Source organism: Amphiura filiformis, chromosome 1 (genome assembly GCF_039555335.1).
Source record: "Amphiura filiformis chromosome 1, Afil_fr2py, whole genome shotgun sequence".
NCBI classification, from domain to species: Eukaryota; Metazoa; Echinodermata; class Ophiuroidea; order Amphilepidida; family Amphiuridae; genus Amphiura; species Amphiura filiformis.
The window spans coordinates 33,231,719-33,256,810 of NC_092628.1; the positions used below are offsets into that span (position 1 = coordinate 33,231,719).

A 25,092-nucleotide genomic window follows, 5' to 3' on the forward strand; every position below is an offset into this window, starting at 1 on the left:
AGTGGGCATTGATCAGTGCGTAACTTCTCTGGGCTATTCCACTTGAAATCCATACACCCCCTATGGAAGACATGTCCTTAATCTTCTATTCAGGGAGTGGGAATTTCAAATGGGGTTACCTTGAATGAGTGACTCCATTTGAAATCTACACCCCATGTGTGTGATATTAAGGTCACACCTTCCATAGAGCATGTATGGATTTCAACTGGAATAACAGTGTATTTGTCATGTGTGTTTCAGATAATGCCGTATCGGAAGATGTCTGCAGTCTTGGCAGCTATCCGCTTTGTCAGAATGGTGGTCTGTGTGTGGATGCTTACCATAGCTATGATAGGAAAGTAGATTATGTGTGTATATGTCCAGATGGATGGTCAGGACATAACTGTGAAACGCCATGTGAGTACTAAGCTTATATATATTTTGGAGCCTTTTTTCAACAAGCAGCACATTTTTAGGATCGTATTGGTGCTGCATCATTCACACTAAAATATATGAGTAGTTGAAATGTAGAGCTAACCCTAACTCTAATCCTAACCATGAACCCTTAATGTTCTTTAATCTTTAAGGGGAAAGGAATGAAGCAAGGAAGAAAGAAAGAAGATGAAGAAAAAAGTTGTTTCTTTGGTCCGATTAAGAACCACAGATCACTTGGGGCCGGGGGACAAGATCAGAGACAGCAAGCCATGAGTGTTGTGTAGTAGCATAGTAGGGTCATTCGCAATGTAGGCTGGTATATGTGTATGCTTGAATGATTGGGCAATCACATCATGTGGGATGCTTGAGCTTGCAATCACTTTGTGCTGTAGTTTTTTGTAGTACTTTGTTTGTTTGTTTGTTTGCCTGGTCGGTCCAGGTGAACACACACTTGGGTCCTGATGGGACCAGGCTCAAATTGAGCAAAATGCTAAGCTTAAAAGCTTATAAGCATACTGGCCTGTACATGAAAAGAAAACTAGAAAAAAACAGAATGAAGAGAAAGAGCAAGGAAAAGAAAGACCACTCACAACAAATCAATTGGGAATTCTTGGTCGTATCCTAGATACAAAGGGTGTTACACTGAGGGTGGTTAGGGTTAAGATAGCTCTTGTCTTAAGGTACTAGTTGTAATGGTATGCCTTAAGGCCAGAGTAATGGAAGACACATTCGTCCACGACCGAATTTGAGATTTTTTGATATTTATCAACACTAAGATGTATTCTTTCACTTGAAACTGATAAACTACAACTTGCTAATATTTATTCAGTATTTTTGCTTGATTTATTTCACTCTTTTCAACTCTAAAAAGTCACATGGCTCAAGACAGCTTAGTAAATTGGCGGAAATAATGAGTCAGAAATGCGCGAATCGAAATATTGTGATTACTGCGTGCGATTCGCGTCGCTTGACGCGGCGCAACTCTCTTGGCGCGTATGTCCAACGCAGATCAAAGGCGCATTCGGTATGTTGTTAACGCCAGCAAATGTGGTGTAAACAAAACAAAAATTGCAGTCAAAATGCCACTTAGATTTTTTAATTATTTTGAATTTTGGCGCACTGAAAGCAGACATTATAGATTCATTGGTGCAAAAGATGCATATTTAGACCATGCAACAGATACAGCTTTTACAAGTGTGAAAGTCTTACCGTTTTAAAATTTAAGGACGTTTTGTGCATAATTTTGATGTTTTTTTACTAAAACGTCGATTTCTCAGAGTTCACTTTTGACAACATTGCGCGATTTTTGTGACAAGGTAACTCGAAAAATATGCAAGCAAAGGGTAAACTTTTTGCACTATCCTTTAGAGTACATCAAAGTCTAGGGAAGGGCAATTCATTTTTTCAAAATATTTCTTTTAAACAACAATATACACCATTATGTGCAATTTTTAGATTAATAGAGTGACAAAATCGCTTTTTTTTACATGTATTTTTAAATATTTCAAAAAAAGAAAAAAAAAAAAAAAAAATAAAAAAAACCTTCCCTAAGTTCATGTCTCTTCTTCATGAAAAGCTAACTGAATTTTTTTTACTCGAACAGATTTGTTTCTAAGTTGTCACAAAAAATTGGGGTAAAAAGTGAATTTTGTGATTTTTCAAAAACATGAGATTTTTGAACAAATCTGGCGTCACCATGGGATTCATTGACTCATTTCCTTTCCAAAAATGTATAGTTTTATATACTTTGGACATAAAATTCTGAAATAATGAAGCTCGAAAAGGTCCATGTTCTCTCCCATTACTCTGCCCTTAAGTTTACTTCTTAACAGTTGAAAGTATGCCTTTGATTTTATAGATACTTCAGCATGTGACAGCTCACCATGTCAGAATCAAGGCATATGTACATCAATGTATAGCTATTTCTTCTGTACATGTACACCTGGGTTCCTAGGAACAACATGTGAGATTGATGTAGGTAAGTGTATAGAATTTGATACCAATAAAACCATACTATTTCTCCTCAATGTGTTGTTGCTAGACGAGCAGTAGGAATATGATGTGAGATCTGCACCTGTATAATATATTTATTGTCCCTGCCATTAAGTTTGGAAAGGAGACTATAAAATGTGTGTTGATGTCTGGCTGCCTGTGGTGTGTGCAAAAAATGTTATCCTCTTGCATAAAATGTTAAGCCTGGCTTCTTTTGTTGATTTCTCCCACATACTTTGACAGATTTCAATGGGACTTGGACACAATGAGGGTCACTTGAGGTCATTTAGCAAATATGTTATTTTTTTCTTCTTTGTTTAAATTTTTCAACAAACCTTGAAAGCCCAAGAACCGCCCTTCTTGCAGTGATACATTTTATGCACTGTGTAATTTACTAATCTACTTGTTAACTTAATATTCCACAAACTTTCTTGTTAGCTCAGTAAGAGTTCTGGTCAGCTCTGGTCTAGAGACCCAGAGGTTCCAGGTGCAAATCCAGGATGCATAAAGATTGCTACAATGTCTTAATTTTCATTAAAATGGTATATATGTACAACATTATGACCATCCTTGATGAACCAAATTCTCATGTCATTTATAGTAATAATATATATGTTTTGTTCTGTATTTTCCTTTTCTGAATCACTACCATGACTACCTACACAGTGGACATAGTACCACCCATTATCAGCAATTGTCCACAATCACTCACCATATCAGCTGGTGATGATATCAATGCTACCGTATCATGGACTGAACCGCGCGCCATAGATAACTCTGGTAGGGTTACTACTTACCGTCAGACACATCAACCTAGTGATGACTTCACAGTGGGTACTACTGCAGTCACCTATATATTCATGGATCCATCTATGAATGCTGCTTCATGTACATTCTTTGTGACAGTAACATGTAAGTTCTATGTATTTGATGCAGATATTTTTCATGGAAGCTTAAAATATAAAACCAATACTACTATCTTTTACAAGGTTTCTTTTAAGCGTTAACCATCGCGTATACACACGCGACGTCAAGCATGTGCATAGTACCTTGTGCAAATAATATGCACTGGACGGTTAGCAGTATGCTTAATTTTGTAAAAGGAAATCTACAAGACATATTTTTGAACTTTTAAGATTAAAACCTCTCTGATATATGTCTTTGACATACACTATAGTTGAAGAACTCTTGTAAAAAATTCATTAGTTGATTTTACATACCCTAACCCTAACCCGCCAGGGGCTTTTTGGCAACGGGAAGGGAAAGAAGGAAGGAATATTAAAGAGAGTCCAGAAAGAAAGAAGTTGTTTGCTCTTGGTGGGATTCAAACCCGAGACCCCTAGCATGCCAAGCACTGGATCGGCAACACTTTGCCACGGGACTTGGGCTTCGCTGGCCAGCGAAACTGTGCCTATATATCACTTAGGGCGATTGCGTCATCACACCACGTGAGATGCACGCACAAACAGCGCATTTATCACACTAGGAACCAATATAGTTCAGAAAAAGTTAAGAAACAGAACTTATCTTGATAAATCTTGATAAAAATGAACTAATCTTAATCACCACTAGTCTTGCTATGGGAATTGCTAGGGGTCAACTCAAACATATTTCTTAACTTTTATGAAATATTCATTGACAAATTATTATGGTTGTAGTAGCTTGTAAATATATTAACCTGTCAAAGACATATTAGTGTACTTGACAGGGCTGGTTAGAAAAACCACAAAAATGTGACAGTGCACTGGTAATGACTCAACAATGATACCCCAAATGCCTCCCAGTAGACCCAATGACTGGATCACATACTACACAGGCATATCAGATTTTACATTAAATATCACAATATTTACTTTTATAATACAGGTCTATGTAGGATGAAGCCCAGGGATGAAGTACTTGTATATTTACTATAGATTTATGTTTGTTTATTGTGTGTATTTTTATTTGCTTGTTAGTTTATTTTATGCTGCTTGAAAAGTAAAATGCATATTTTTTGAAAAGTACAAAGTCAAAAAAGTACAGTGCACATTCTCTTCAGAAAGTGAAAGTAGAATATGTATATACCATTACCATACAAATTCCTGTAACTGGCCGAAAATTACTTACATTTACTATTGCAAAGGTCCCCATAATTTACATTTGATTTAGTTAGCTTTGCTAGTTTTTACAATCGCAAATTTCCAATTTGCGAGTGTTCTGTTTTTGGTCAGTTCTTCTTTCTTTCTTTCTTTCTTTCTTCTGTCAAACTTTTAACGAGCCATTGTAGCCATATGCTTTAGGCCAATGTAACCATATTTGGTCACAAGGACCATTGGGTAGGGGCACAAATGTTACATGACCAACTCGAGGTCAAAGGTCACCCAAAGGTCATTATGGCCAAAATGTGATTTTCACTAAAAATGCTTCTTCTTCCACAAATTACATAATACAATGGCGTCCACTTGCATACCTGCATCGCCTTTAGCCAGTGTCTAAAAGTTGTACAAAGAATTGGGGTCAAAGGTCATTAAGGGGGTAACATCTTACAATTGCATTATCTCCACATCCGTAAGGGATATGGGGCTCAAACTCGTTAACAACAAATATCATGACCAGGGAACATTTTACAGGGGTCAGGTCAAAGGTCAGCAGAGGTCATATTTTAGAAATGCATTTTCTGTACATCTGTAAGGGTGCAGGACTCACACTCTGTGACAACAAACTTGATGACCAGGGAATATATTGGAACACTTTGCAGGGGTCAGGTTAAAGGTTATCTGGGGTCAAATCTTATAATTTCTTTTTCTGGACATCTGTAAGGGGTATGGGGCTCAAACTCAGTGATAACAGATCTCATGACCAGAAGAACATTTTGCAGGGGTCAGGTCAAAGGTCATGCAGAGGTCAAATTTTAGAAATGCATTTTTTGGACATCTGCAATGGGTACGAGGCTCAATTTTGATGACAACAAACCTCGTGACCTGTTAAACATTAAGGTTAAAGGTCAGATCAAAAGGTCATTAAAGGGTTACATGCCTGGCGATTGTCTGCGCTCTGTGAGCGCAAATTATCTCTAGTTAACTTTATTTCAGTTACAATGACTGACATGCTGCAAATGCAACTTAACTTCACTTGTAAAAATATATATAACTTAAAAACTAAATTATAGGAATGAAACTTTAATAGAAAATAATTATGAAAAAAGGTGTGAATACTGAAAGAACATTTGGTTAACACCATAATTATCATACTAATTTAAATGATCTACATTGTGTTTTATCTGCATTAAAAAGTTAACCTGAATTAATTTAACTTATCCATCGGTTGCAATGAATGTAAAAAGGATGTTTGCAAATGTTAGGACAAAAAAATATAAAGGTATGTCTCACAAGTGGTTTGAAAACAAATGCGAAATACGAATTTTTTTTTCATTCCCGACTTTTGAGAAAAAAAATCTGATTTTTGCCAAATTTTTCCGGAAAAAATGAAAAAAAAAAAAAATTTGAAATAAAAAAAAATTCCGCATTTATTTTTTTTCAAATCACGCAATTTTACAAATGTGCACGCGAGCTAGCTTTGAGACTTTTTTTTTGGCCTAATAGTATATTGCTGTTTATCATCATGATCACTATTACTATTAAAATCTACAAACACAAACTTGTGTAAACCATAAAGTACTGCACAGCAGTGCACAGTTCAACCCAGCTTGACCTTTTCACCCACATACAGCATACCAAAGTTTGCCAACATCTTTTGAGGTGAACCATTTTCTGGGTCAATTTACAGTTGAAGTTCAAAACATACCATTGGGACCAAGAATCTTAACTTTTGTGGAATGGATGTGAACTAAATATAGTAACCTTTCAAATCACAGAGGTCTGTTTAGGAAAACTCAAGAGAAAATCCATATTAGTTAATTTTTATCAACAAAACTTCCGTTTCTTAACTTTTTCTTAACTATATTGGTTCCTAGTGTCAAGTAGTATTTTGTAGTACTCAGGCGTGTTAGGGTTAACTGAGCCTATACTAAGTTTCGATAGTGGTCACCTAACCCTAACCCGCCAGGGGCTTTTTGAAGTTTTTGGTGACGGGAAGGGAAAGAAGGAAGGACTAAAGAGAGAAAAGAAAGAAAGAATTTGTTTGCTCTGGGTGGGATTCGAACCCAAGACCCCTCGCATGCCAAGCACGGGATCGGCAACACTTGCCACGGGTCTTGGGCTTCGCTGGCCAGCGAAACCGTGCCTATATATCACTTAGGGCGATTGCATCATCACACCACGTGAGATGCACGCACGAACAGCACATTTATCAAGTAGTATTTTGTAGTACTCAGGCGTGTTAGGGTTAATGAAAGTTTGAGGCTAACACTCTGCAGTTTCTCAAATTTATGCACAATACCTCCTGCTCAATGTCCTTGACTTCATACATAGTAACCTTTTAATCTATAATGCTAAGTCATTTGGACATTTTGTAATGTTTTGCTGCACACAGAGCAAAATTTGAATCTTTCATTACAGACTATTATTTTTATTTGTCTGATTCCAACCTTTTTCAAATTCCACAATTTGGCTTTTTGTTGTATTAAGAGGTGGGGAGAAGTACTGAAGTATGATAAATTTTCAGATTTACAAATAAAGCAACTTCTAAAAAATATTATATTGCTTGTCTTAATTTTAAACTTTAACAGCCAGAGCAGTAGACACAACCAGTCCCAGAATCTTTGGATGCCCAGATGACATCACTGTTACCGCAACACCAGGTTTATATTCTGCTATCATCAGATGGCAAGAGCCAACTGCCATTGACAACTCTGGAGAACAAGTCACAATGACAAGAACACACTATCCAGGGAATCAGTTTCCATTAGGGAATACAAATGTAGTCTACACATTCACTGATTCCTCTGGTAATGAGGCTGCTTGTTCATTTGATGTTACCGTTGTTTGTAAGTAGATGAGTTTTGATTCTGTTTTAAAGTTTTCACCTGTAGCACAATGTTTTACTGCATGTTTCTACTGGGGAACGGTTGGCGGGTAATGTGGTTTAGTTTAGAGCGTTACCGGTTAATGTGCTCAGTGGAAACCGTGATCCACCTCATGAGGTAGACCATGTGGTGTGACACCCGGTATTTCTGTCAGTGGAAACACAACGGTTAACAGTTGCTGGGTGTTGAACTTCTTTTATCAGTGTACATTTTATGTATCACATCGTGACCTCAAAAGCAGCTTGGGGGTCAGGAAAATATTTTCAGTACTTCCGCTACACACCACAACCCTTATTTTAAGCATCAATAGAAACGTGCTGGTTGTTGCCTGAATTGGATTGTGGGTTACCAGGTAATACCGGGTAAAAATACAGAGTGCTCAGTGTAAACACGCAGTTAGACTTACAGACTTTCTTTTTCTGATAAAAACACATGATTATGTACAAAATAAGTCTAATTTTCCTCATAATATGATACGGAATTGTTGTAGTGGGTTCTAGTGGTGTCACACATAGTTCCTATTTTATATTTATTTGGTTTGAGATAGGCTCCTGTCCTGAACATTGAAATCTGTAAAGAAGAAAATGTGCAAGTGTCTATAAAATGTATCAATTTTTTATGTTTAGAAATTGCACCATTAGTTGTTTTATAAATCTATTTATTATTTATATGTTTGCTATTTTCCAGTGGTAGATACCACACCTCCAGTTCTAACTTACTGTCCAGAAGATATTGAACAACTGATAACGTCAGGTGCCCTGTTCGTCACCCTTGTGTGGGACCGTCCCAATGCAACAGATGAGAGCGGATCAGCTAATTTGACATCGAGCACCCTATCTTCTGAAAGCTTGTTTGTGAGGGTAGATGGTGTACCATTTGAAGTGATGTATGTGTTTTCTGATGATGCTGGCAACAGTGTTACTTGCAGTTTTACTGTCTCTGCTATATGTAAGTTCTGTTTACAACTGATGTCTTTGTTGATATGGGTGCATAATAATACCCCCAACTATACTAGAAATTTCATTGAATGAACACAGCCTGACAGAACATGACGCAATGTACGCCAGACTGTACGACTGTGTGTGCATAACGTGGAAGACTGAGAATCCAACCATCCTAATGCACTTGTGTTTCAGTGGTCAGTATTTTAAATATTGTATCCAAGGTTGTGCGTTTGCGTTGTAGTTTGAAATACATGATATACAAGTCGTACAATCATGTTGGATCATGTTATTGTTGAAAGCTGTGTTCATTCAATTGAAATTTATATAATGCACCCAACTGGATATTAACTTGGTGACTCAACATTTTTATACCTACTTAAAAGTAACTGTGTTAATAGAGTAGAGTGTACATTAGTGTAACAGAAAATTCCTCCACTACAGGCAGTTTCTTCAAACTGGTAGACAAAAGTGGAGACTGTCATGCCATTCATGAGGCCCCCTTTGTGAATACCACTGAGTGTTTGCCCCATCGCCAGTAATATGTGTATAATATATGGATGTGTGATTAGCTTGCGGCCTGAATGTTCACCATAAGTTTTGTTTGGTTGATACTTAGATGTATGTAACACTAATTTTGTACTTTCGGCGAAATTCAATTGCCAACCTGCAAAGTCCCAGCAACCCAAAATGTGATGATACACAAGCAATACATGTATGTTTTGTTACACAGGGTCGATCAAAGGATCTGTGCTCATGAATACGCAAGAATTCTCAGCTTGCAAAGCACTGGGTCTTTGCCTGTTTAGTTTATATGTGTTCACTACAAAATGTTACCCCAATATTTATCCAAACGTTGTGAAGTATGGTATGTTTTTCAGGCTCATAAATGGTAATTACTGGTTATAGGGTAGGTTCATTTTAACAAACAGGAAGACGTGTATGAGCTCCTATTCCTCTCCACTGCAGACGGCATTTTTGTTTAAATTCAAAAATTTCAGAATTGTAAATATTTGGAATCAGCATGAAATATGCATTAAATTGAGTACAAACAAGCCTAGTATTGGTTCAGTGGTTATTAAAATAGCTCTTGATATTTTTGAGAAAATATTTCAAAACTTGACTTTTTATGTTGAAGCCCAGGACTATCATGCAGAGTACATGATTAACGCACATTGTTTTGCCTCATACAGCCAGCTTACCAGACCAAGAACCACCAGTAATCACAGGTTGTCCATCTGATATCCTCATCACCATACCACCAGGGGATCTTACTGGATCTGCATCATGGATAGAACCCAGAGCAACAGATGATTCCAATAGGCCTCCAGTCATCATCAGATCTCACCAACCAGGAGCGCTGTTCCCTCTTGGTGACTCAGTGGTTTCATACCTGTTTAGTGACAGTGCTGGTAATAGAGCAGAGTGTACATTTACTGTGGCTGGTAAGTTGGGATTTTTGATGTGCCAAAATTGAAATGTCAGAGAGAAAAAGATCTGCTTGTACTTGGCTGTAGTATGCTATGTAAATCATTGCGGTATGTTGGTTTTGCAAGTGGGGTGTGACGGGGTGGGTCTGCCATAAAGATAATCTCCATGATGATGAAAATCCAATATGTCATATTGTGATCCAGCAAAATGATTTGGATGTCTTGGATATTGATTTTGAGATATAGCCAATAATAAAGATCTAACATCCTTTGTATTTTATTGTTTTGAGCTACATTAAAATGGCCATATCTCTAGAACCATAAATGCAATGCTGACGGAATTTTCCTCAAAATAAAGCCCTGAGAATGGATCATGTATTTGAAACTGAATGTTTATTATGATCGACATCAGACTCATTTACCTTGATCGCATCACAATATGCATTTGCAAAATTATGCTATTTTAGACAATTAATATCCTGTTGTTTTTGGCATCTGCCGTGGCAGATGTCTCAATTTTATCTTTGCTGATAACATACTGATCAGTGGATCAGAACAAATTTCACAAATGTTTGCAACCATCCATACCCATGGTGATCACTAATATATAAACACCCTGAATGGATCAATGGGACAGGTATTTTTAAATTGTAGTTCAATTCATATGGAACTCTTCAAATGTCAATTTGAACCATTTTTTGTGACACATGTATTGAATGGGATACCATTTATTCTTTTCTGTTTGCATGTCCTTTATTAAGGGCTGGGGTATGAACGTTTGGACAGTATTTATTTTGGGACATTAGAGCACATCAGACATATCGAATTGCATTCTGAATACGAAGAATGTCATTCTGATATCAAATAATTTTGATTTTTTTAAATTCGCAATTTAATACACATTTTATGGCAAATCATTAAAATTGATATTTTTGATATTTAACAGTACTTGAAGTAAACTTTATAAATCTGATGATTTATACTTAAAGTGTATGTAGGTGGGATGAAAAGCCGACGATCAATTGAAAATTTTTGACCTTTTCAGTATTGAAGATATGGATTTTTTTCCCCAAAACACCAAAAAAAATTAGGTCTTTTTGGGAAAAAAAATCCATATCTTCAATATGAAAGGTCAAAATTTTCAATTGACCGTCGGCTTTTTCCTCCCTGCTACATACGCTTTAAGAATATGTCATTAGATTTATATAATTTACTTCGAGGACTGTTATATATCAAAAATTTGGAAAAAATATCAAATTTTTATAATTTGTCGTAAAATTTGTATTATATTGTGATTTTCAAAAATTATTTGATATCAGAAAGACATGCTTCAGATTCAGAATGCAATTCGATAGGTCTGAGGTAAGCTCTCATGTCCCACAAAAAATACTGTCGAAACGCAATAAACGCTCATTTTAGATCCCTTAAGGTGAAAACAGTATTAATGTGGGTTATTTTGACTGACACACTGTTGGTAAACATTACTTTGTAGCATATATATAGCATGTGATGTGCAGTCGCATGGAAATCATAGTTGTATTTCTAATTTACAAACTTTTCCAATGGGCATTTTCTATGATGACATTCAAAAGAAGTGTCCTAGTCCCATGCCTCTCATAAAGTACAAACATATCAGTTCAGTGGACATGTTGGAAAAAAGATCACATGCAGAAAAGCGTTTGCAATATATTGACTGATTTAATAGTGTATGAGAGATTGACTGATCAAATTCAACTTTAAATTATTAAACAACATGATGATTCCTTTACTTTTATAGTGAGTGACGTAGACTCAAATCCTCCAGTTATAACAGGGTGTCCTGTGGACACACTCCAGGTCATATCACCCCCTGGGACAGTCTACACATTGATTCAATGGGACAGACCCACCGCTGTAGATGATGCTGGACCAGCTCGATTAGTCTCTGAGACAGGCGCTAGATCACCTACCTTTGTATTGGTCAATCAGCCTCCTGTTGCAGTTGAATATGTGTTTGAGGACATATCTGGGAATGAGGCTGCTTGCAGGTTTACAATAAGTGCTGTTGGTAAGTTGTAATTGAAGGATTCAGATGCAAAACATGATTTATATCATGAGCAATCATAATACACCAATAAAGCAGTGTAGCAAGGTTGAAAAATGTGGGGCGGCCATCACAAATTATATGGGGCGGCCGAAATGCAAATATATGCCCAAATTGAAAAAAAGATTTCTCTTTCTAATTTTGGTCTAAAAATTGGCCAACGTTACTGCTGTCCCATTCAGAAGCACAGGAAGATCACCCACAGCGTTGAGGTCACCTTACCAGACATTCTGTCTACAGGCAGTAATGGATGCCACCAGTGCTATTATCAATGAGTTGCTTAAAACAAATTAATTTGGTACTATAGACTGATAAGTACATATGAAAATATCAAATATCAAAATATTGAGACCATCTATGAATGAATTTTATCATGCTGAATCCACCTGCTGCTGCTTAAAAAGAATGTGAATTTGTTGAAGAATTCTACATTCTGAAATCTCGACAAAACAATATAAATATATCTTTTTTATGTTGTTTTTTCAGTTGGTGTACCAGATACAAGCGCACCAGTAGTCAACAATTGTCCTCAAGACATCACAGTCACCATCCCTCCATCTGGTACCTTTTCAACTACCGCTACATGGCTGGAACCTGTCGCCTTTGATGACTCGGGACGTCCTCCCATACTGACAAAGTCTCATGAGCCTGGGTTGTCACAGTTTCCTGTAGGAGAGACGTCTGTCAGTTATGTGTATAGGGATGCAGCTAGGAATGATGCAGTGTGTGTTTTTACTGTCACTGTAATGCGAGGTAGGAGTTAAGGGTTACTCTAAAAGGGTACATCCTGTGGGTGGGGGCACTTACTGATGTCAATATGATGTGTATGCGAAGAGGTCAAAATCTCCAACTCTTGCATCTCTTTGCTTTTAGGATTTAAGCATGTTCCCATTAATTTAGATGCCCACTTGAAACATGCATGATTCTGTCTTTTCTAATCTACATATTTTTTCCACAAAATCCAGCCAAAAGTGCAATTTTTGTAAAATTTGGTCGTTTTTTTGTTGTTCTCAGTAGCCTTTTATTTGCCTAAATGTTTGATTATTAACTTGAACATAAAACTGATCAACTGGACTCACTTTTATTTGAGAGGCTGATGATCTGGCGGCAAAAGGTCGTTGACCTGTGACAAGGTGTTGTTGCCAGAGGACATAGATCTTCGAACTTCTTAGGAATGTTCTTGATGACAGAATTGTAGGCCCCTGCCAAGTTATGGCGCAGACCGCCTCCCCTGTTTAGTGAAGGTTGTTCTTTCTTAACATAGATTTCATTTCAAGTGGGCATCATTTCAAGTGTACATATGTTTCCCTTATGTACAAGTCCTGGCAATCAGCGTCCTTGCATTGTATTGCGTAAACTAAACTTGCTTTGTTTGTCTTTAGGCGATGTCTTTGAAGATGCACCTAGGATAAGGTGATCAGTTTTATGTTCAAATGTTCAATTTAATATTTATTAAACCTGGATGAATGACAACCTTCACAAACGTAAATGTTTGATTCCAAAGATACTGTAAAAGGAGAAATTTTTGCGCTACATTTATTTTCGTGTTCCAAGCTGCTACTGCAAAAATAACAATGCATAAATATATTCCTTTTGTCAAATGTAAGGAAACTTAGAATCGCAAATTTAAAAACAAGGGAAACAGTTCAAAATTGGCAAAGTGCAAAATATTAATTGTGCAAAAATTTCCACTTTTACAGTAATCAGTGATCATCATGAAGTTCCTAATTTTAAGTAATTTTACAATTTTTTTTTACAGATTTCCCACCTGATATTACACCACCTGAAATCAGTGGATGTCCAGATGATATAGTAACCATAGCAACCATTGGAGTTAACCAGGCAATTGTTACATGGACACCACCAACTGCTACTGATGACTCAACTGAAGATGTGAATCAAAGACCACTACCACCTAATGTCAGACCGGGGGCGCTGTTTTCATCTGGGACAACGGCGGTTACCTATACATTTGTTGACTCATCTGAAAATGAAGCTAGTTGCACCTTCAATATTACAGTGATTCCAGGTAAAAATCAATCTATGTGATGTGACACAGCCTTCCAATTTTTTGATGGGTAAAATATATTTATAAAGAAGAATGAAAAGAATTTGAATGCTTCTAGCTTTGATCTAAATCTTCATATCATAGTTTATCTGGACATAAAATACGAGGGGCGGTCAAAAAGTTTGTAGAACAAGGTATTCTGCATCACTGATTATGGGCAGGACACTCTGCAGAGGAAGCCTACCTCCTTGAATTCACAGTACTACCAGAAGTGAACACAGCGTCATCATGTAAATTTCTCCTGAAGGTGGTGAAAACTCAAATGAAATTTAACAATGAACAGTTGCTGTAAATGGTGATGAAGTCCTTGATATTCAACGAAATGGTCCTTAGACTTAGAATAAGCATCCTTGAAGATCATCCAAGGTCCAAAAGACTTGATGACGTTATCACTAATGATATACGTTTTGCTACAGTGGCTTTGATAATGAATAAATAACCAAACAAGAAAGAGGAGATGGCCCCAAAATATGACAAATTGTTTCCAACATCATCATCATCAGTCGGCTGCGGAGCTTTCTCCAACTATTGCGATCTTGGGCAAGCGAAACAATTTTGTTTGGCTGCAGCATCCCTTCAGTATCTCCTAGGAGGTGCTGGACATACTGTAAGTACAGTGTGCGCGGCCGTCCCGGTTTCCTCTTCCCATGTGATGGAATATAAAGGGTATATTCTTTCACAGGCTCATCATCTTCAAGACGCAGTATATGGCCGAGAAATTTGAGTTGATGAATCTTGACTCTGGCAACCAGTAGAATGTCGTTTGTCATATTGTAGATGGTTTCATTTCCAACATAAATCCATTAACATTTGAGTATTCCAGGGTGTCTTCTACATGGGATCCCAGAATCTTCATACACAAAATTGACACCGGTTGACATAATCAGGTCCACACCTTCTATACACTTAGAATGAAGCCATAGACAAGATTCATCTATACATTAATCACTGGAAATATGAATCCATTCAGTGGAAACACTTAGATCTCCCACCCCTAAGAAGATCATCACTTGGTCACCATAGTGGAAGGTCTTCATTTCTGTTTTCTGAGATTCAGGGAGAGTCTTGATGACAGGACATTTGCCAAATGAAAGTATAATCATAGGCATATATAATACAATTTTGATAGCAAAATGACTGAACTGAAATTGGTGAGCTTTCACTATAGAGTGGCTCATGGAACAATCGGAAGACCTCCATTTTGTTGATATAGAAGGTTTCAAGAAAAATTGTGACAGGTGCATTAAGGTATGCGATTACCGTGTTCAAGCGTGAGTTAGAAAGAATTTGGCTTGTACTCTTTAAAGTACCATGTTCTACGAACTTATTGACCGCCCCTCGTAAAATGTGATTGGCAGCTATTGATGAAATGATATGTTTTGTTGCAGCCCAGATTGATGGAAATAGAAGAAAAAGAAGAAAGGCTGACACACCTATTGGTATGAAATGATACTTACTGGAATATGATTAAACAAATTTAATATCTAGCCAACAGTCATGACACAGGATTGACAAGAGAACAAACCCGTATCAGAATTGTTAAATTATGATGATGCAGATAATTTGTGGCAATAAGGATTTCCCCTTTTTTGTCACTAAATTGTAAAATAATTTTATGTAGCTTAGGGATTCAATCATGTTTCACCTTTGTTCATCACCATTTAACAATGATGCCTCCGCATCGTCTGCATGGTTTACTAAAGCTGCCTCGTGAAGTAAACCATGCAGACACGATGGACACGAGTTGTTAAATGGTGATGAACAATGGAGAAACATGATTGAATCCCTTTCAACAACAAAAACAAGCTAAAAATTGTCTAATTCACATGATTATTTCATGAGGACTGTAAGTTAGTCATTCCCACTCAACATTGCAAGATCGTCTCTGTTGATATCAGCAATAAAACTACAGAATAAAACGGCAATGTTTAACCACTTCCTATAAAATAATGATTTCAACATGTAAGTTCCAGGCATGACAAATTTAACATGCACATGGATGAAGCGTATGCGTGTTTCCGTTAACATGCTTTAACATATACCAGATATACGCTACTGTAAAAGTGTGGATTCATCACCGATTAACAATGGTTGGCTTCTTTACAAAGGTATAGGAAGAGTTGTTGACATTAATTTCTTTTCTGTTATTTCTGTCATTACAGATGCAGATTAACAGCTGATCAATTATGTATGGTACAGTGCTTCTTCTTTTGGGTACATTTAGACTGATGGCCTTTACAGACAAGTAATGATTATATCTACATGTAGATATTAGTCAACAACATCACAGTAAAACACTGGTTCTCAAGTGGTGTGACATTTTACCTATCCTGATTAAGATGTTGACTATTGTTTCAATAGATATTTGAAATTTGTGTTATTAATAAATGTTTTATAAAGTTCAATTATGTGTATTATTCATGTATGTGGTCATAACAGGTGCTTAATTTGCTTATTAAGGTGTGTGGCAAGTAAACTATTTAATTCTCGCGTTTCACAATATGATGCGCAGCCAGTGGTTGCTCTTAGCAGTCCAATTTTTGACCCCCAGATTCGACATCGCCGTTCTAGCTGCCATTGGATGTGATGTGTGATAATAAAGATGTTGAAAACAGCTCCACGAAGGATGCTGTGTAATTAATAGATAGTAAATGGGTCTACTATAATTGTAAAATTACTGTTTTAGTGTGCATTCGCATGTAACATCATAATAACATTTTAAACCGCCAATGGCGTATGTTCCTGTGTTGTATTTGTGACAACTGAATGCAAAATTACGTGCAAGTGCTTGGTGATATCTACTTCGGGGTCCGGCTTGTTGACCAATTTCCCACAATTCAATGCGCTATGACGACTGTCGCATTTAAACCGAATGGGGCGCATAGATTGCGAAATGCGAGAATTGAAATATAGTGTCAAATATTCACAAAATCTTACGATTTTACTTTACTTGAGTTTTTACATTTTATTTTCATGGTGTAAGAGATCAATTAATTTTTTTTTTTAATAAGTTGTAATCAATGCTAAATACAATGTAATTAATATATTTTATATCATATTATTTGTTCTTCTTTTTATATATTATATATATATATATATATATCTATATTTAATCCCAGTAGTTTCAGTAATAAATATCCAAAGTGGTTTTTACAGGGTGTTCCAGGAAACATTTTTGATAGCTAAAGTCTTACTTTTCTTTGAACCAAACATCACACATTTTTCAGCAGTTAAACCTAACATGTGTCTTATGTGTGTGTGGGTGTGTTGAATAATGAATCACCTTTTATGCTCACTTTAAGTTTGTATGCTCAAGAAGCAGCATTTTTGTGCATTTTGCTTTTGTTTGTGCCAGTGATTGCCAGGCACCACCTAAAGCTTTACAATTATGTAGAGGATTGTGGGTCAAAGCTCCTTCAAAAAGTTGCATTTTGGACACCCTATATACTGTATTATCTTATTTTTTAATAGATAAAAATATTCATTTCTATTTTATTTTTGTAAAATTTATATTATATGGTTAACCTTTGGGGTTTATGTATTAAATAAATAAATTAATGTCCTGTTCCTTGTTATTCTCTTTTCTGTGTTTTGTAGTTAATTGGCCTCTATTTGAATTGGGAGTGCTCTTTCCAATAACTTCCAATACCTTATCATAGCCATAGCCATGTCAATTGGTCATGTGGTAAAAACTTTAAGCTTGTCAATCTTGCATTTTAACTGTTGAACTGAAAGCAATATCTGGCCTCTGGAAAACCTTCACTGCTATATTCAGATTCTGTTTATCAAAAACAGGCTTGTTATGAAAATGAACATGAATTTCAAATGGGTTTGCATCCTCGGACCTTGTTTCCCATTTTCTACAGAAACAGTTAATTTCTAAAGGCTATTTCTATTCCATTCCTTTAGTCTGATTCTCAACTATCAGGATTTATTATTTCTACAAACCTCTAATAAGGCAAAAAACTGACTGACCCTAATCTGGAAAATGTTTCATAAGAAAAGTTGTTTGATTGTCCTCATCCGACCGACCCTAATGAGGGAAATGTTTCATACATGACGCAAGTTTTCCATTAACAGTTACAACCGTGTATTCAGTTGAACATATACTCTCATTATCCCTGCATAATGTTGAATACCACATTATTTTAAACCATCCTTATATAATGATGTATATTCATACGTAGCGGTAAACGTAAATAGGAAGCAATTTTAGGCTTCTACGCTACTCAAATTTCACTCACCGGGCACCACCACATCTTCAAGTTTGACGTCATCTACATCTATGACGTCATCGGAGGTGTTCCAACAACATCACTAGCAACAACAAATCTTCAGAGCAATAACATCCGCTGAAGACGCCGGTTGACCCGGTGAAAGCGCTCCGGTGAGTGAAATTTGAGTAGCGTCGAAGTCTAAAATAATTGTAAAGTGTCACTGGTGTATTGGTTGAATGCTTACTGGTCTTTCACAATTAGTGTACCTGTGCTAGGGACATAGGAAAGGTGTAATCACTGTACATAAATTGTCTGTGGACCACTCCAACATGTCCACCCAACATGGTAAATGGGAAGGGGCGATCACATGAGTGCGTTTATAAACACATCAACAAAAATAAGTCCCCCTCCCAATATTTCGTCATAGCATTGTAAGGTTTCGTTTTGTACCAATAAAACTAATTTTGAAATAATTATATGACTGTTTACTAAATGTTGTGTGAAAATGAAACATGTCCATGACTTCAGGGCCGAATGAGTCCATATTGAAGACAAAAACTGCCTTTTTCAAAAGTCACAAAGTAGGCCTATGCGTGTCACAAAAGTTGATGCATGGCTTGTCACTAATCATGCCAATGCAAAACCCATGTGGACTGTGGTTGAGTGCAATTTAAAATCCTCACCAAGTGAACATTCTTGATCATTCCGCCATGCAAATCCCCACCTTGATGCAGAGCTCAGCACAGTGAGTGGTAAGATGGTCAGTCTCATTCCTTGTCCCAATACAAGCATAGGCCTACTTTGTGACTTTTGAAAAGGGCAGTTTTTGTCTTTAATTTGGGCTCATTCAGCCATGAAGTCATGGTCATCTTTTATTTTCACACAATACTTAGCAAACAGTCATATAATTATTTCTCAGTTAGTTTTATTGGTACTAAGTTTTATTCCACGATGTTATGACATAATTTTGAGAGGGGGACTTATTTCTTTTGATGTGTTTAGTGTACGGTATTTATATGATATCCTTATACGCTTGTGAGATTAGGCTGGAATGTCGCTTCCATTTATCTTGGCTGTTTATAGTGGCGACAAATAGCCCTATTCTTAATCCGATTCCGACAAGTGGTTAACTTCAGCATGTTTGAAGTCACCGCAATAGAATGTAAGAGACACAAATATGGTGCCAGTGTCAAATAGTTTGCCATCGAAACGATACCGGCCTCATTTGTAACATTATTGCTACAGTACCGTATCAACTTTGTAGGTGATGTGTTATTACAGTGACAAATTTGTGCTTGGGGAGTTGTATAAGCCATGCTCCACTTCCTTGAATAACGGTATTGTTGCGCCCTCCATTTAGAGTGGCCGTATATGGAAAGATTATACTGCAATATCAAAGGATATCCATTACGTATAATATGTGCAGCAATAACCGGTATTGGTCTGTTTATAGTGGCGACCAATACTAAATACCGGATAATCTGGCTCACTATAACACGCTCAATCAGTGGACTTGTGCCATGGTCATTGAAAAGGGGTACTGTCTGTTCAATTAGCTTAGATTCTTGAATTTTTAAGATATTTGAAAAAATAAAAACTTGTGGCCAAATTCGTCAAAGAAAAGTGTTAGCACAGCCTTAGACCTAACATGATTTATACTTTTCAAATTCCAAAGTTCAATTTAAAACCCCATTTCTTTTCAATTTTGCCTCATTTTAGGCAGTTACTTGGGTCCACCGAAAGGGTTCGCGACCTTTTTACAAATCGAGTGGGACGGTCCATTCTCAAATTAGGGCATATACCCTATCCAATTTAGCAAAACAATCTGTCCACCAATCTGTCCTGCCATTTCAATTGTTACCATTCCGGTTATTGGATAGGTTCTATAGGTGGTGATGGTCCACCGGTTTTTGTTACACGAAAATATATGGCGCGATTACGTTTTATGCATAACATTACTCTGAGCATTATTTTTTCCTAAACAATGACATTAAAATTTTGGATTTCGTTCTTATTTCAACTGGTTTACAATGTAACTCTTTCCCAAGAATATCAGCATTCGGTTGACATTTTCAGATATCAGTGACTTTACAAGAATTGTTTTCTGTAATCTGATTGTTTTAAATGATATTTTCTCGTACAAAAGTTCTTTTGTTTCACAGTTTCTTTTCAGTTTGTATACAACAAACAAAACAAAATAACAAATTGAAAATAAATGTGTAGCTTTATAATAGGCCTACAGGCCTACACTTTCTCAGACCCATATTCTCAGACAAATTCGCACAATAAAAAAAAAAAAATATAAAAAAATAATAATAAATAATAAATAAATAAATAAATAAATAAATAAATAAACAAACAAACAAACAAATAAATAAATAAATAAGCAAGCAAGCAAGCAAGCAAGCAAGCAAGCAAGCAAGCAAGCAAGCAAGCAAGCAAGCAAGCAAGCAAGCAAGCAAGCAAGCAAGCAAGCAAGCAAGCAAGCAAGCAAGCAAGCAGCATGGAATGTATATATAAGCTGGGCCTTTTTTTAGAAAACCTTAGTTCATAAATAATAACGTAATGTTTCAACAGTAGGGTTTCAACACAAATTAGGCATACTGGCAAATATTTTACTGGACAATACTTCCGGATGCGGATGGTCGAATAAATACTATATTTGCGCATTGTGACATTCGTCCCCATTACTCTAAATGGATTGATTCAAAAAAGTTTATGGTACCCGACGTTCTACGGCTTTTTATAAAAATATCGCGGAAAAAGACCAAAATTGAAAAGAAATGGGGTTTTTAATTGAACTTTAGAATTTGAAAAGTATAAATCACGTTAGGTCTAAGGCTGTGCTAACACTTTTCTTTGATGACTTTGACCACAATTTTTTATTTTTTCAAATATCTTAAAAATTCAAGAATCTAAGCTAATTGAACAGACAGTAGTTATGGAGGTTTGCAATCGCTGAACTTTGACACAAGAGCTTTTGATTAAGAGAGGGATGAGGGTGAATAACTATCTGCGAATATGAAACAACAAAGTCACTTAAGTTGACACAGACACAACTATCATTTTTCCTACATAGCAAGTTTTATTGTTCCCAATGCTCCTTGTATTCTAACAAAAGGCAAAACTATTTCACAAAAATAAGGAACTTTTATTGTTGCACATAGGATTTATAATGGTCACCTTTGTATACACAAAGGACATCAGACAAATTAATTAATACAGTATTTTCATGTTAGGCTTATAATAGTCAGCCATCTTGCATGTTCTGCAGGTGTATGCAAAATGAATTCTACATTCAAACATTTTGATGGACTGAAGCATGTAGGATGCATTTTGCACACACCTGCAGTAAAACACGTGAGATGTCAGACTATATTATGGCCTAAAAGTTATACAAAACAAGCAATAATTTTTATAATTTTGACTATTGATGACCTAAATTTGAGCTGCAATCTAGAATAATACCTGTCCAATTCCCAGTGCTAATCTCATATATTGGCGAGCTAATAATAGATTGTGACATCTAAATGGACATTGCATTGATACACATTGAATATAACTGCAAGAAGTCTGTTGAGGTACAAGGAATCTTCACATGCTCGTTCCGCTGCTTTATACCGGTGAAGCTGGGGACAAGAGCTGTGAATGTTTGTTACTGGTACCTGTTTCTGTCTCATTTTAGGCAAGGAAAGAAGGGTTGTCCTCTATCACTTTTTCTGGACAACATTTTTGGGCCCTATCAATTCTAAACAAGACAATGTTCAGTACCGTATTCGTTCCATTAACCGCCCATGCCCCTATAAGCGCCCACCCAGCAACTTTACTACACATGATCCTCTATCATTTATACGCAGAATCCATGCATGCAACTACTTGTGTATCAAACACAGGGCCTCTACACACAAAGTCCATATTCTGGGCCATTTTTTACATATATGTAATTATGTAAACAATATAAAAAATAAGTGCCCACCCAAAATGACTTTGTTAAGCGCCCTGGGCGGTTATGGAATGAATACTGTACATGCGAATCTAGTTATGGGGAGGAAACTTGAGTTAGACAGCACAAGTAAAAAGATATTAGTTTGTAACCATGGCAAGATTATAATAATGTACTGATGATAGGCCTTTAGACTTGCAAAAAATTACTATAGATTATCTACTAAAAAAATTTCAAGAGTAGAAAGCTGCTGTGAAGGTAATATTAAGTGAAAGATTAATGTTATAGTTTTACAATTGGTAGAATTTAAGATAAGATGAAAGAAATTGAATTAACAATATGCGCATTAATCAAACAAAGACTGTTTAGATCCAAGATTAATATCTTTCTGTATTTATTACTCTCATGTGACAGCGATGACCAAGCAATTTATACAGGTGCACTCCATCTCCAATATAAATGCTGCTTAGCTTACAGCATGTAGAGTGCAAGTATTTGCAGTGCACAAATGAATGCCTTTGTGCACTGTGGTGCATTTTATATGCTACTGTTTCCCTTTGTGCTTTATCTTATCATAAACAGCATGGTAATAAAAGGGAAAACTCTGGCTACTGTTATCTATTTTTGTTTGAATCAAAAATAATATAATTCTTACATGTTATATTCATACACGGGGCAATGCTGTGCACTTGGTACACTGTTTAGCTTTATGTTGCCATTTGCTGCATTTGATTTTGTTACATATGCAAGGGGAAATATCACCATTGGGCAGGAAAAAAACCCTATGTACTTGTGGCCCTTGAACATGTATAAAACAAAACCTTCAAGAGCTTGCTTACATAGGTTTTGCTTTAAAAATGTTCAGGGGCTAATGCACATTTATTGTTTTTCCTGCCCAACGACGACATGCAAACTGACATTTTTTTGCAAGGTTGCAGTAATATCACGCTCATTGAAAGACTGACTGTTTGGTTTATACTTGCTAAGTGCACAAGGTATATATCAACATTTTATTTAAATACAATGGGATTATCTTATGTTTCAGAAAGGCTGGAGTATGAAAATGGATTGCAGGTGCAATGTTCTGTTATTCCTACTGTGAGTTGATTTCTGTCCCCAATAAGTTCAAATGGTAACTTTTAAAGGTCTTGTGTGTCACATCAATACACAGACTGCTTAGGCCAAAAAAAAAAAAAGGTTTATCTCTGGCCTCATGACTGAGAGATTGAAAATGCGTTGTAGTATGCGGGGTTTTTTTTCTGAATGATTTTAAAATTATTTATGGCCATTTCGATGATTCTGCTGGATAATTTCTTTAAAAACTCAACAAAATAAAAATGCATATCTGCTTGATTTATTAACATGATTAACACGCTCAGGCGACCACAGACAAACCTACTCTTTTGCTTTTTTCCTTACCATATAGTTCATATTTGGCACGAAAAAAATTTACCTGACAGTAAGAAGTGAAAAACATTTGCACAGATAGGTTACAGAGATGCATCATACTCGATTTGCACACCTGTGTCAAACTTCCACAATAATAGCTTACATTGCCAGCAATATGGACTGTTTATTACAGTACCATTACTTTTATGTGGTGAGGAAAATATCAAATCAAAGCTTGGAAGTTGAAAGTGATAAAACATATTTTTACAAAATATACATAAATTTGAAGATCGGTTGTTTTTGTACACAAAATATGCTCAATCAAATACCTATTACATAATGTATAACTGATGATAAAAACTTCCAATAAATATGCTGATACATGAAGGGAACATTATAACAAGTCTAGACCACTCACTTCGTGTATGGAGACTGAGGTACTGAACTAATACAGATTTATGATACTTCATTGTGTGTATTAAGAGGTAATTCAACACATTTCATCATTCAAATCGAGGGTTGAGAACCATCAAGCCATAACTCATGAATTTCATTGCGAGTTACGCCTTTCTGGTTCTCATCCCTTGAAATAATGTATACTGTATTTCCTCGAATAAACGCTCCCGGGGGTGTTGCATTTTCCAAACGGTAGGCGTTTATTAGAGGTCATTTTTAGCACGATAATTCCCATTAAAATCATTAGGTCACGATAATTCCCATTAAAATCATTAAGTCACGCTAAAATGACAAAATATGAACTAGAAACACTGCCTTTTGGTTCACTTCCGGGTTTCCGATGCAGATTTTCGCCAACTATTGCTGTTATTATCGACCATGTGAGTAACTTCGTAAGCTTACTACACAAGATAGCATGGAAATATCAGCATTTTTGATACATCTTGGTTGAAAAAGTGGTGGGGTGTTTATTTGAGGGGGGCGATTATTCGAGGAAATACAGTATATTCCAAAATCACGGTGGGATTCTCTGATCAACTAATAATTACTGTTTATGAAGATAGTAATAAGAGCACTATTTAAAACCCTATTCTTATTTTTGTTATTATATTAATAATGGGATTAAAACTGATACAATGTTAATTACATTAATACAATGCTTTTAAAATTTTAAGATGGTAAACACAAAGTTTCCTGTTTCCCATCTCGGGTTAGTCTTTTTACTGGAAACATTATCTTAATCAAGGTGCCATTTTATGAGAAACGCCAGCCTTCGTAAGAAATTAGCAAATTTGTATAACATATTTCGATGTAATTGCTGAATCTCGCTACACTCTATCAATGCAATATGGGGACTAACCATCTTATTTAGAACAGAACATCACGGCAGTGAAGGATGGAGATTGCAACCTGGATTGTGTGATTCAGCCCTATTTCATCCTTTTACAAAGTGGATTACTTTTCCATTATATATGACCAGATTTCTTGAGAACCTTTAGCCGTATTATGCAAATATTAGTTAAATGACATGAAACAAATGAAATAATATAAAATATCATTTTACGGATATACGCCACTTTTATTTGTTACAGCTACAAGGCACTATGTGACTGGTTGATTTGAGTGAACGCCACATGAATATGACATCATGACCATGATTTGCACTTACAATGCTATATGCAGGTTTTTGAGAC

General features: G+C 36.2%; 1 protein-coding gene across 1 annotated transcript in view; it reads left to right on the forward strand.

The window, feature by feature from the left end:
* LOC140158487 (uncharacterized) overlaps nucleotides 1-16,853 on the forward strand; it is a 68,585-nt gene extending 51,732 nt beyond the window's left edge. The window contains exons 21-31 of the mRNA XM_072181585.1: nucleotides 241-396; nucleotides 2,273-2,392; nucleotides 3,073-3,318; nucleotides 7,076-7,333; nucleotides 8,060-8,320; nucleotides 9,507-9,758; nucleotides 11,521-11,790; nucleotides 12,313-12,579; nucleotides 13,586-13,855; nucleotides 15,283-15,333; nucleotides 16,057-16,853. Coding sequence (XP_072037686.1) covers nucleotides 241-396; nucleotides 2,273-2,392; nucleotides 3,073-3,318; nucleotides 7,076-7,333; nucleotides 8,060-8,320; nucleotides 9,507-9,758; nucleotides 11,521-11,790; nucleotides 12,313-12,579; nucleotides 13,586-13,855; nucleotides 15,283-15,333; nucleotides 16,057-16,067 — 2,162 coding nt within the window. The 3' untranslated portion in view covers nucleotides 16,068-16,853. The remainder of the gene's footprint in view (nucleotides 1-240; nucleotides 397-2,272; nucleotides 2,393-3,072; nucleotides 3,319-7,075; nucleotides 7,334-8,059; nucleotides 8,321-9,506; nucleotides 9,759-11,520; nucleotides 11,791-12,312; nucleotides 12,580-13,585; nucleotides 13,856-15,282; nucleotides 15,334-16,056) is intronic.
* The last annotated feature ends 8,239 nt before the right edge of the window (nucleotides 16,854-25,092 follow it).